The sequence below is a fragment of the Pseudophryne corroboree genome, chromosome 4 (genome assembly GCF_028390025.1).
Source record: "Pseudophryne corroboree isolate aPseCor3 chromosome 4, aPseCor3.hap2, whole genome shotgun sequence".
NCBI lineage: Eukaryota > Metazoa > Chordata > Amphibia > Anura > Myobatrachidae > Pseudophryne > Pseudophryne corroboree.
The window spans coordinates 493999795-494012311 of NC_086447.1; the positions used below are offsets into that span (position 1 = coordinate 493999795).

General features: G+C 47.6%; 1 protein-coding gene across 1 annotated transcript in view; it reads left to right on the plus strand.

Moving 5' to 3' along the window:
- Nucleotides 1-12517, plus strand: part of SLC16A10 (solute carrier family 16 member 10) — a 201986-nt gene that overhangs the window by 152454 nt on the left and 37015 nt on the right. The window contains exon 2 of the mRNA XM_063917141.1: nt 11633-11777. Coding sequence (XP_063773211.1) covers nt 11633-11777 — 145 coding nt within the window. The remainder of the gene's footprint in view (nt 1-11632; nt 11778-12517) is intronic.

Below are 12517 nucleotides of genomic sequence, written 5' to 3' on the forward strand. Positions count from 1 at the left end.
GCAATGTGTAAAATGGGGACACTTGCCAGCGTACTGTGTAAAATGGGGACACGTGCCTGTCGCAATGTGTAAAATGGGGACACTTTTTCCTGCCGCAATGTGTAAAATGGGGACACCTGTCTGCCGCAATGTGTAAAATGGGGTCACCTGTCTGCCGCAATGTGTAAAATGGGGACACTTTTTCCTGCCGCAATGTGTAAAATGGGGACACCTGTCTGCCGCAATGTGTAAAATGGGGTCACCTGTCTGCCGCAATGTGTAAAATGGGGAATGGGGACACTTGCCTGTCGTACTGTGTAAAATGGGGACACTTTTTCCTGGATATGAAATTCATGTTAGAAAAGGCAATTTTTCAGGTAAAAAAGTTCTGAAAGAGATATATATATATATATATATAATATTTTTATTCATGTATTTATTTATTTTAATTTTTATTATTATTATTTTTATTTATTTATTGTAAAATAATTTATTTATTTTTTGCCGGGGGGGGGGGGGGGGGGGGTGTCAAATGACTACCTTGCCCCGGGTGACAAAAATCCTAGTTTCGGCCCTGCCAAGGCGCACTCCTAATATATAGACAGGGACAGAGAGGTATACTTCTCCTCTTGCTTTATTCTTTCTCAAATATTGCATCCAATACATTTCCACGAGAAATGACACTTGACAAGGACAAGTTGCAGAATGTGTTCTGTTTGTTGCATGTTAAATTGTATTTTATACATATCTCATTAAAAATAGGTGACAGATGGTGAAATACTGTTGGAAAAGATAACTAAATATTGAGATACATTGTTTTGTGTTAGTGGGATGTTATAAATATTTTCTCTTATGTAGTGTAGTAATTAGAATATGGAATAGGTGTACATGTACTAAGCTTTGGAGAGAGATAAAGTGAAGAGAGATAAAGTACCGTCCAATCAGCTCCTAACCGTCATGCAATAGGCTGTGTTTGAAAGATGACAGGAGTGGATTGTTGGTATCCTCACTATCTCTCTCCAAGCCCCGGTACATCTCCCCCTCAATGTCTTAAATACTATCTGGGCCTGATTGCGAGTTGGATGCAGTAGCTGTAGTCCTTGAGTCTTGATGCAGCTGTGACTTTATGGTAATGCCGCTACAAAGTCCTACCCTGCTGTACATCTGTGCGTCTGAATATGCAAGGACTGAGACGTCTGCATTCAGCTTCCGCAGACACTGAAATATCGTTTGTTGCATATTTAGACGTACCATTCGGCACACCATTAAAATTTGCACCAGCCCTAAGATAGGTGCAGCTTCTCTGCCTGGGTATGGCCTCCCTTTCTGAGCAGTTGAGCATCCCTGTACGAAACCACTATCATCGATAAGCCTGCAGCACTCCCATACGAAACAACATCTCCGTGTGTCTGTTTAGCCACCTCCCTATTACCTCCCAGTCACCGCAGAAGCACACCCCATACATCTCTGCTACTATGCGGATAAATTTGTTCTGCCACTTTGTACAAACAAAATCAAGATGCATGCGTGGTGTGACTCTGATGCAAGGGCAGACAGAATGCAGTGCTCCACTGCATCTGACATCGCCAATGCGCCCAACTAAGAATCAAGCCCACTATGCTTGCATCTGGTTTAGATGATATTAGAGTACTGTCTTTATATTAGAGACACATCTTTTGTGGCAAGAACCTGTACTGTACATGCTAGGTTTATTTCAACAGTAGAATGATCACAGGAACAAATGATTAGATGTTAGATTTGATGTTATCCTACAGATATAGGGGCCATAATGTATTCTATCCATGCAAACTGTAAGGATCTGTGTAAAATAATATTCATCTGGTGCCCCTGTGGATAGAGATAAAGATAGGATTTGTATGTGAAACTAATTAGTAGGCACTTGGGTATGACTCCTCACAGCTTAATGTAATGTTACAGCTGCCATGAGATATTTGTCTGACAAATCACTTTATACAGTATGATGTATTTCTCAGTGGAGCTTCATGGATGTACCCTTTCCCCTTATATCTGTAGTTTGCCCACCAGATCTATTAAGAGACTTTGGGCCTAATTCTGAGTTGATCGCAGCAGCAATTTTGTTAGCAGTTGAGCAAAACCAAGGCCCTCATTCCGAGTTGTTCGCTCGGTAAAAATCTTCGCATCGCAGCGATTTTCCGCTTAATGCGCATGCGCAATGTCCGCACTGCGACTGCGCCAAGTAAATTTGCTATGTAGTTAGGAATTTTACTCACGGCTTTTTCATCGTTCTGGCGATCGTAATGTGATTGACAGGAAATGGGTGTTACTGGGCGGAAACAGGCCGTTTTATGGGCGTGTGGGAAAAAACGCTACCGTTTCCGGAAAAAACGCAGGAGTGGCCGGAGGAACGGAGGAGTGTCTGGGCGAACGCTGGGTGTGTTTGTGACGTCAAACCAGGAACGACAAGCACTGAACTGATCGCAGATGCCGAGTAAGTCTGGAGCTACTCAGAAACTGCTACGAGGTGTGTAATCGCAATATTGCGAATACATCGGTCGCAATTTTAAGATGCTAAGATTCACTCCCAGTAGGCGGCGGCTTAGCATGAGCAAATCTGCTAAAATCCGCTTGCGAGCGAACAACTCGGAATGAGGGCCCATGTGCACTGCAGGAGGGGCAGATATAACATGTGCAGAGAGAGTTAGATTTGGGTGGGGTGTATTCAAACTGAAATCTAAATTGCAGTGTAAAAATAAAGCAGCCAGTATTTACCCTGCACAGAAACAAAATAACCCACCCAAATCTAACTCTCTCTGCAAATGTTATATCTGCCTCCCCTGGAGTGCACATGGTTTTGCCCAGTTGCTAACAGAATTTCTGCTGCGATCAACTCAGAATTACCCCCATGGTTTTGCCCAAATGCTTACAAACTTGCTGCTGCGATCAACTGAGAATTACCCCCAGTGTGTACACGCCTTTACTTTAGTAATCAATGATAAGCTTTGTGTTAGAACTGCCCAACATAGGGTCTAATTCAGACCTGATCGTTGTTGTGCGAAATCACACAGCGACCGATTATCGAATTACTGTGCATGCGTATGGATCGTAATGGCAGGTGCTAGGCCAAACTGCGCAAACAATCCTGCGTCTTTTTTGATCGCTGTGCAAACGCAGGTTGATTGACAGGAAGCGGACATTTGGTGGTGGTAACTGGACGTTTTCTGAGAGTGTCAGGAAAAACACAGGCATTCCCAAGCATTTTCAGGGAGGGTGTGTGACGTCACCTCCGGCCAAATCAGCCTGATTCTTTCGCACTGTAGGAGTAAGTTCTGGGATACGCACAGACTGCACACACTGGATTTCTCGTACGTCCTAGAGGATGCTGGGGACTCCGTAAGGACCATGGGGTATAGACGGGCTCCGCAGGAGACATGGGCACTCTAAAGACTTTAGATGGCTCCTCCCTCTATGCCCCTCCTCCAGACCTCAGTTAGATCCTGTGCCCAGAGGAGACTGGATGCACTGCAGGGGAGCTCTACTGAGTTTCTCTGTAAAAGACTTTTGTTAGGTTTATTATTTTCAGGGAGCACTGCTGGCAACAGGTTCCCTGCATTGTGGGACTGAGGAGAGAGAAGCAGACCTACTTAAATGATAGGCTCTGCTTCTTAGGCTACTGGACACCATTAGCTCCAGAGGGTCGGAACGCAGGTCTCACCCTCGCCGTTCGTCCCGGAGCCGCGCCGCCATCCTCCTCACAGAGCCGGAAGATAGAAGCCGGGTGAGTATGAGAAGAAAGAAGACTTCAAAGGCGGCTGAAGACTTCAGATCTTCATTGAGGTACCGCGCAGCGGTAACGCTGCGCACCATTGCGCCCGCATTTACACACACAGTGTTGGCACTGTATGGGTGCAGGGCGCAGGGGGGGGGGGCGCCCTGGGCAGCAATTATGAAATCTCTAGGGACACTGGCATAGGTATATACTGCGGAGGCTGTATATTGCGAAAACCCCCCGCCAGTATAAGGATTTGAGCGGGACCGAAGCCCGCCGTTGAGGGGGCGGAGCTTGATCCTTCAGCACTAACCAGCGCCATTTTCTCCACAGCACGCTGCAGAGAAGCTGGCTCTCCGGACTCTCCCCTGCTGAACACATGTACAGAGGGCAAAAAAGAGGGGGGGGGGACATTTATTTGGCGCAGTGAGTATATTTATATAAAAGCGCTGTACTGACTGGGATTTTATTCCAGTGTCCGGTGGCGCTGGGTGTGTGCTGGCATACTCTCTCTCTGTCTCTCCAAAGGGCCTTATTGGGGGACTGTCTCCATATATATATATATCCCTGCGTGTGTGGGGGTGTCGGTACGTGTGTGTCGGCATGTCTGAAGCGGAAGGCTCATCTAAGGAGGAGGTAGAGCAGATGATTGTGGTGTCTCCGTCTGCGACGCCGACACCTGATTGGTTGGATATGTGGAATGTTTTAAATGCAAATGTATCTTTATTACATAAGAGAATGGACAAAGCAGAGTCCAGAGAAAAAACAGGGAGTGAATCCATGGCTTTGGCTGTATCACAGGGCCCTCCAGGGTCTCAGAAACGTCCCCTGTCCCAAGTAGCAGACACTGATACCGACACGGATTCTGACTCCAGTGTCGACTACGATGATGCGAGGTTACACCGAAGGGTGGCCAAAAGTATTCATTATATGATTATGGCAATAAAAGATGTTTTCCATATCACAGATGACCCCTCTGTCCCTGACACGAGGGTATGCATGTTTAAGGAAAAGAAGCCTGAGGTAACCTTTCCCCCATCTCATGAGCTGAACGCATTATTTGAAAAGGCTTGGAAAACTCCAGACAAGAAACTGCAGATTCCCAAGAGAATTGTTATGGCGTATCCTTTCCCAGCACAGGAAAGGTTACGGTGGGAATCCTCGCCCAGGGTGGACAAGGCTTTGACGCGCTTGTCCAAAAAGGTGGCGCTACCATCTCCAGACACGGCAGCCCTCAAGGATCCTGCTGATCGCAGACAGGAAACTACCTTAAAATCAATTTATGCACATATGGGTGCCTTGCTCAGACCGGCAATAGCGTCGGCTTGGGTATGTAGCGCAGTAGCAGCATGGGCAGATAACTTGTCATCTGACATTGATACCCTAGATAGGGATAGCATTTTATTGACCTTGGGTCACATTAAAGACGCAGCCTTATATATGAGAGACGCTGCGAGAGACGTGGGGCTGTTAGGTTCAAGATCCAGCGCCATGGCAATTTCTGCTAGGCGAGCCCTGTGGACCCGCCAATGGACGGGTGATGCCGACTCAAAGAGACATATGGAAGTTTTGCCTTACACGGGTAAATCTACTTTTTTACCTTATGTTCCCCCACAGCAAAAGAAAACACCACAATATCAGATGCAGTCCTTTCGGTCGCATAAGTCCAGAAGAGGTCGGGGCTCTTCCTTCCTCGCCAGAGGGAAAAGTAGAGGGAAAAGAATGCCTGCTACGGCTAGTTCCCAGGAGCAGAAGTCCTCCCCGGCTTCTACTAAATCCACCGCATGACGCTGGGGCTCCGCTGCGGGAGTCCGCGCCGGAGGGGGCACGTCTTCGACTCTTCAGCCAGGTCTGGGTTCAGTCAGACGTGGATCCTTGGGCGATGGAAATTGTATCCCAAGGCTACAAGCTGGAATTCGAAGAGGTGCCTCCTCGCCGATTTTTCAAATCGGCTTTACCAGCTGCTCCCCCAGAGAGGGAAATCATTTTAGCTGCAATTCAAAAACTGTGTCAACAGCAAGTGATTATCAAGGTTCCCCTAGTCCAACAGGGGAAGGGGTACTATTCAACTCTGTTTGTGGTCCCGAAACCGGATGGCTCGGTCAGACCCATTCTGAATCTAAAATCCCTAAACCTGTACTTGAAAAAGTTCAAATTCAAGATGGAATCGCTCCGGGCAGTTATCACCAGCCTGGAAGGGGGGGATTTTATGGTGTCTCTAGACATAAAGGATGCATACCTTCATGTACCCATATATCCCCCTCATCAGGCGTACCTGAGATTCGCTGTACAGGACTGTCATTACCAGTTTCAGACGTTGCCGTTTGGGCTTTCCACGGCCCTGAGGATTTTCACCAAGGTAATGGCGGAAATGATGGTGCTCCTGCGCAGGCAGGGAGTCACAATCATCCCGTACTTGGACGATCTCCTGATAAAAGCGAGATCAAGAGATCAGTTGCTGAAAAGCGTGTCGCTCTCCCTGAGAGTGCTGCAGCAGCATGGCTGGATTCTAAATCTACCAAAGTCACAGTTGATTCCAACGACTCGGCTATCTTTCCTAGGCATGATTCTGGACACGGAACAGAAGAGAGTTTTTCTCCCAATGGAAAAAGCCCGGGAACTCCAGAACATGGTCAGGGACCTGCTAAAACCAAAAAGAGCGTCAGTCCATCAATGCACTCGAGTACTGGGAAAAATGGTGGCGACCTATGAGGCCATCCCCTTCGGCAGGTTCCATGCGAGGACGTTTCAGTGGGACCTTCTGGACAAGTGGTCGGGGTCCCATCTACAAATACATCAGAAAATAAGCCTGTCCCCCAGGTCCAGGGTGTCTCTCCTGTGGTGGCTGCAGAGTGCTCACCTTCTCGAGGGTCGCATGTTCGGCATTCAAGACTGGGTTCTGGTGACAAGGGATGCGAGCCTCCGTGGTTGGGGAGCAGTCACACAAGGAAGAATTTTTCAGGGACTATGGTGAAGCCAGGAGGCTTGTCTACACATCAACGTACTGGAATTGAGGGCCATATACAACGGCCTACGACAAGTGGTGAATCTTCTTCGCGGCCTACCGGTGCTGATTCAATCAGACAACGTCACAGCCGTGTCTCATGTAAACCGCCAAGGCGGGACAAGGAGCAGAGTGGCAATGGCGGAAGCAACCAGGATTCTTCGCTGGACAGAAAATCACGTAAGCGCTTTGTCAGCGGTCTTCATTTCGGGATTGGACAACTGGGAAGCAGACTTCCTCAGCAGACACGATCTCCATCCAGGAGAGTGGGGACTTCATCAAGAAGTTTTTGCAGAGATAACAAGTCGTTGGGGACTTCCTCAAATAGACATGATGGTGTCACGCCTCAACAAGAAGCTTCGGAGATATTGTGCCAGGTCAAGGGACCCTCAGGCAGTAGCGGTAGATGCCCTGGTGACACCATGGGTGTTCCAGTCGGTCTATGTGTTCCCTCCTCTTCCTCTCATCTCAAATATATTGAGAATCATAAGACGAAAAAGAGTGCAGACAATACTCATTGTTCCAGATTGGCCTCGAAGGGCCTGGTATTTAGATCTTCAGGACATGCTCACAGAAGATCCGTGGCCTCTTCCTCTCAGGGAGGACCTGTTGCAGCAGCGGCCCTGCGTGTTCCAAGACTTACCGCGGTCATGTTTGACGACATGGCGGTTGAACACCGAATCCTAGCGGGGAAAGGTATTCCGGAGGAAGTCATCCCTACTCTGATAAAGGCTAGGAAGGAGATGATGGCGAAACACTATCACTGTATCTGGAGGAAGTATGTATCTTGGTGTGAAGCCAAGAATGCGCCTACGGAAGATTTCCACCTGGGCCGTTTTTCTCCACTTTCTACAAACAGGAGTGGATATGGGCCTAAAGTTAGGCTCCATTAAGGTACAGATTTCGGCCCTATCAATATTCTTTCAGAAGGAATTGGCTTCTCTCCCGGAAGTCCAAACTTTTGTGAAGGGAGTACTGCACATCCAGCCTCCTTTTGTGCCCCCAGTGGCACCATGGGACCTTAACGTGGTGTTACAGTTCCTAAAATCACGCTGGTTTTAACCTCTTCAAACGGTTGAATTAAAATTTCTCACTTGGAAAGTGGTCATGTTGCTGGCCTTGGCATATGCAAGGTGGGTGTCCGAATTGGCGGCTTTGTCTCACAAGAGCCCCTATCTGATTTTCCATGTGGATCGAGCAGAGTTGAGAACTCGTGAGAATTTCTGCCTAAGGTGGTTTCGTCATTTCATAGGAACCAACCTATTGTGGTGCCTGTGGCTACGGGGGACTTAGAGGATTCCAAGTCCCTTGATGTAGTCAGGGCTCAGGGCCTTAAAAATGTATGTAACTAGGATGGCTCGAGTTCGGAAAACAGAGGCACTGTTTGTCCTGTATGCGGCCAACAAAGTTGGCGCTCCTGCTTCTAAGCAGACTATTGCTCGCTGGATCTGTAACACGATCCAGCAGGCTCATTCTACGGCTGGATTGCCGGTACCAAATTCGGTAAAGGCCCATTCCGCTAGGAAGGTGGGCTCTTCTTGGGCGGCTGCCCGAGGGGTCTCGGCATTGCAACTTTGCCGAGCGGCTACTTGGTTGGGTTCAAGCACTTTTGCTAAATTCTACAAGTTTGATACCTTGGCTGAGGAGGACCTCATGTTTGCTCAATCGGTGCTGCAAAGTCATCCGCACTCTCCCGTCCGGTCTGGAGCTTTGGTATAATCCCCATGGTCCTTACGGAGTCCCCAGCATCCCCTAGGACGTAAGAGAAAATAAGATTTTAAACCTACCGGTAAATCTTTTTCTCCTAGTCCGTAGAGGATGCTGGGCGCCCGTCCCAGTGCGGACTGAATTCTGCAAGACTTGTATATAGTTATTGCTTACATAAGGGTTATGTTACAGTTTTGATCAGTCTCTGGCTGATGCTGTTTTGTTTCATACTGTTAACTGGTTCGTATGTTCCTAGTTGTACGGTGTGGATGGTGTGGGCTGGTATGTATCTTGCCCTTAGATTAACAAAAATCCTTTCCTCGTACTGTCCGTCTCCTCTGGGCACAGTTCTCTAACTGAGGTCTGGAGGAGGGGCATAGAGGGAGGAGCCAGTGCACACCCATCTAAAGTCTTTAGAGTGCCCATGTCTCCTGCGGAGCCCGTCTATACCCCTTGGTCCTTACGGAGTTCCCAGCATCCTCTACGGACTAGGAGAAAAAGATTTACCGGTAGGTTTAAAATCGCATTATTTTTTTTAATGGTGAGTGAGTTGCGAACGGATTTGCAGCTGGACAGCGTTTGCAAAGCTTTTCGCACAGCGTACGCAGACTTGCACAGGGCGGTTTTTCACTCTTTCTGATTGCAAAACTTCTCAAATTTGCAGAGGAGCGATCAGGTCTGAATTAGGCCCATAGAACAAATGATGTAAACAACTGATTTATATTAAAATAATTGTTTAATACATATATTTAAGAGATATTTAAGATAAAAATTTTTTTTCACTTTTATGATATTATGGGGTAAATTTACTAAGATGGGAGTTCTATTTAAGATGCAATTATGCCCATAGCAAACAATCAGGCACCCTGTACCAGTTATATAACAGTGTCTCTGTCTCAGGTTTTATAAATAGAGTTGAGGTCTCCCATGACTGTGATGATGGCATAATTCGGGATTGCCTCTGCTAACATTCAGGAAATTATGGCTTTAGAGCAGGGGTGGGGAATAAGGCCCGCGAAGCCGTTTGGTCCGGCTCACCCGCTCCTCTCAGTGAGACACGCCGCCGCACAGTCCGGCGGCAGCGTGTCTCAGCTGTCACCACACGGAGGAGAGCGCGGCTATTGTCGGGCGGCGGCGTGTAGGACTTGAAAGCAGCCGCCGGTTCGTGAGCCAATCAGAGCTCGCGGACCGGCAGCCAATCAGGAGCCGCGGCTGCCGGTCCACGAGCTCTGATTGGCTCTCGAACCGGCGGCTGGTTTCAAGTCTTACACTCCGCCGCCCAACATAGCCGCGCTCTCCTCCGTGTACCCGCCGAAAGGAGCGGGACGGGGGGACGGGGGGGGGGGACGGGGGGACATCTGTATACCTGGCACTGTGGGGGCATCTGTATTCCTGGCACTGTGGGGACATCTGTATACCTGGCACTGTGGGGACATCTGTATACCTGGTACTGTGGGGACATCTGTATACCTGGCACTGTGGGGGCATCTGTATACCTGGCACTGTGAGGGGCATTTGTATACCTGGCACTGTGGGGGGCATTTGTATGCCTGGTACTGTGAGGGGCATTTGTATACCTGGCACTGTGGGGGCATTTGTATGCCTGGCACTGTGAGGGGCATTTGTATGCCTGGCACTGTGAGGGGCATTTGTATGCCTGGCACTGTGGGGGCATCTGTATACCTGGCACTGTGAGAGGCATTTGTATACCTGGCACTGTGGGGGCAATTGTGGATCTGGCACTACACTATTGGGGGCATATGTGTATCACGTCCCATTTTAACTGGCCACACCCATTTTTTTGGCGCATGCGGGGGCAGACTTGTATGGCCCCCGAAGGATTTTATAAATATCCAAATGGCCCTCGGTAGAAAAAAGGTTCCCCACCCCTGCTTTAGAGCCAGCACAACTCAGGCTAATACTCACATGTAATGTGCTGTATTTTATATATGACTTGTCTGAGTTTTGTGACTAATGTTTGCTAGTGATGTGGGCCAATAATATATTGCTTTGCTAAACATGTAAGTATTGTTTAGTTGAAGTATGCTCTGAATATGCGTTACAAGAAATGAACACATGGGGCCTAATCCTGAGTTATGTGCAATTTTGAATGGGGACGCAGCTTCTGAACCTAAATACAGTGAGCATGCATAGCAGCCTACATACACATATATGATTGAGCAGTACACATTTGTGTCACGTCTCAAATGTGGCTAAATGTCAGTGCTGTACTCTGAATGTGTAGTCACAGGGGGCTTGTTCTGAGACGCTGCTATTCCAGGGTGCTGCGTCAGCCTGCTTACTAGCTTATGCTAATGTGAGAATCCACTTATGTATGAAGAAACTCTCTGCCATTGCATGTGGAAGCCCACGTTTTTCTGTCCACACCCACAGCCATCATTAGTAGTATCTGGTCTTGCACCCACCTCAAACTGGGTCTAAGACAGGCATCCCACCTCCATCTGCACATTACATTTGAGTATGAAAGTTGGCCTACACACCCATGACACTCCTCCCAGATGGAACAGATCTGTGCTTTCGCAAGGTCACAGAATGCCCATTTCACAGAACATGTGGTTAGTCAAAGGACGGATCATTATGTACACCCAAGCAAACATGTGTAGTAGGGTATGCCAGCGGCCAGGCTCCCGGCGGCCAGCATACCGGCACCAGAATTCCGACCACCGGCCTACCGACAGCTGGGCGAGCGCAAATGAGACCCTTACGGGCTCGCTGCGCTCGCCACACTGTCTATTCTCCCTCCAGGGGGGTCGTGGACACCCAATAGGGAGAATAGGTATTGGTATGCCGGTTTCCGGGATCCTGACAGCCAGCAAATTGAATACCACCCCTAGCGAAAACCATCTGGAAACTTAAGTCTGATTTGGTGCATGTGCTGTTGCTGATTTCCAGTATGCTAAAGTTGCCACGTATGTCACCCCCCGACTATTATGGGCACCTCAGAATACGGGTAAATGTATTCATTGACTTCCAACCACTGGGAGCAGCTGGAATTGGGAGCACATTACAGAATCAGGCCTAGGCCCGTAGATCTTTAGGAAAACACACATCTGACCTTCTCCAGGGCTAGTATACGTATTCAGCATAATGTTCCATATGTTACTTTCGTTTCTGACTTTCTATTTTGTTGTTGTTTTTTATTTAATAAATTTAATCCTTTTTTTGTTCCACAGCATGGGTAAGCTCCTTGTCCATGGGAATGATCTTTTTCTGCTCCCCTGTGGTCAGCGTATTTACAGACATATTTGGGTGTCGGAAGACGGCAGTTGTTGGTGCTGGGGTTGGTATAATTGGCCTTCTTTCCAGTTCTTTTGTGAAGTAAGTTTGCTAAGCCTTGTACACCACTTAACGGTTAATGTATTCCGTGCTATTGAGTATGTAAACCTGCTCAGTAAGCGTTAGAAGGGTTAAAACGAGCTCTTGACTCTGTAAAAACAGGGTAAAAAGAGTCTATAATATAGCAAGCAGTAAGCATTGTTTATGTGTTTTTTTTGATCTTGTGGGAGCTGGGATTATTGCAATGATTTTGGGGACCAGATAGTTGCAGGTTGCAGATCCTATTTAGCCCTGACTTTCCCTACCTTATCCTCTGGCGATCTGGTAAGGTAGTTTATTCTCCAGCCATCCCCTTGTGGCCAGAGATGGAGAGTCTGGCCATGGGCGGTTGATGATGTCACTCTCTGGTTCCCTGCTGGTCTCCAAGTTCTTTCAATCAGTGGGATGGTATTTTTATGCTATAAAAACTACAATAAAATATATTTTAGTACCTATACAGACAGACACATCAAGCATTTGCTTTAACCCTTGCTTTTGTACACCATACTTAAGGTTCTTAAACTAACAAACTTCCACTGAGGCCATTTGTTAGAATGGAGCAAAATGAGAGTGAGGCGGACAGAATCATCTTGTAGGCGGCCATTTTGTTCATAGCTTGCATAGTGGACTGATCATATTTGGATTCCACTGGCGTCTTTCCATGTGTTGTAAGAATAACCTCACACACAGGATCATTTTTCTAGAGTGTTTTCCAACATGCCTGATAATGATCTAATCAGTTT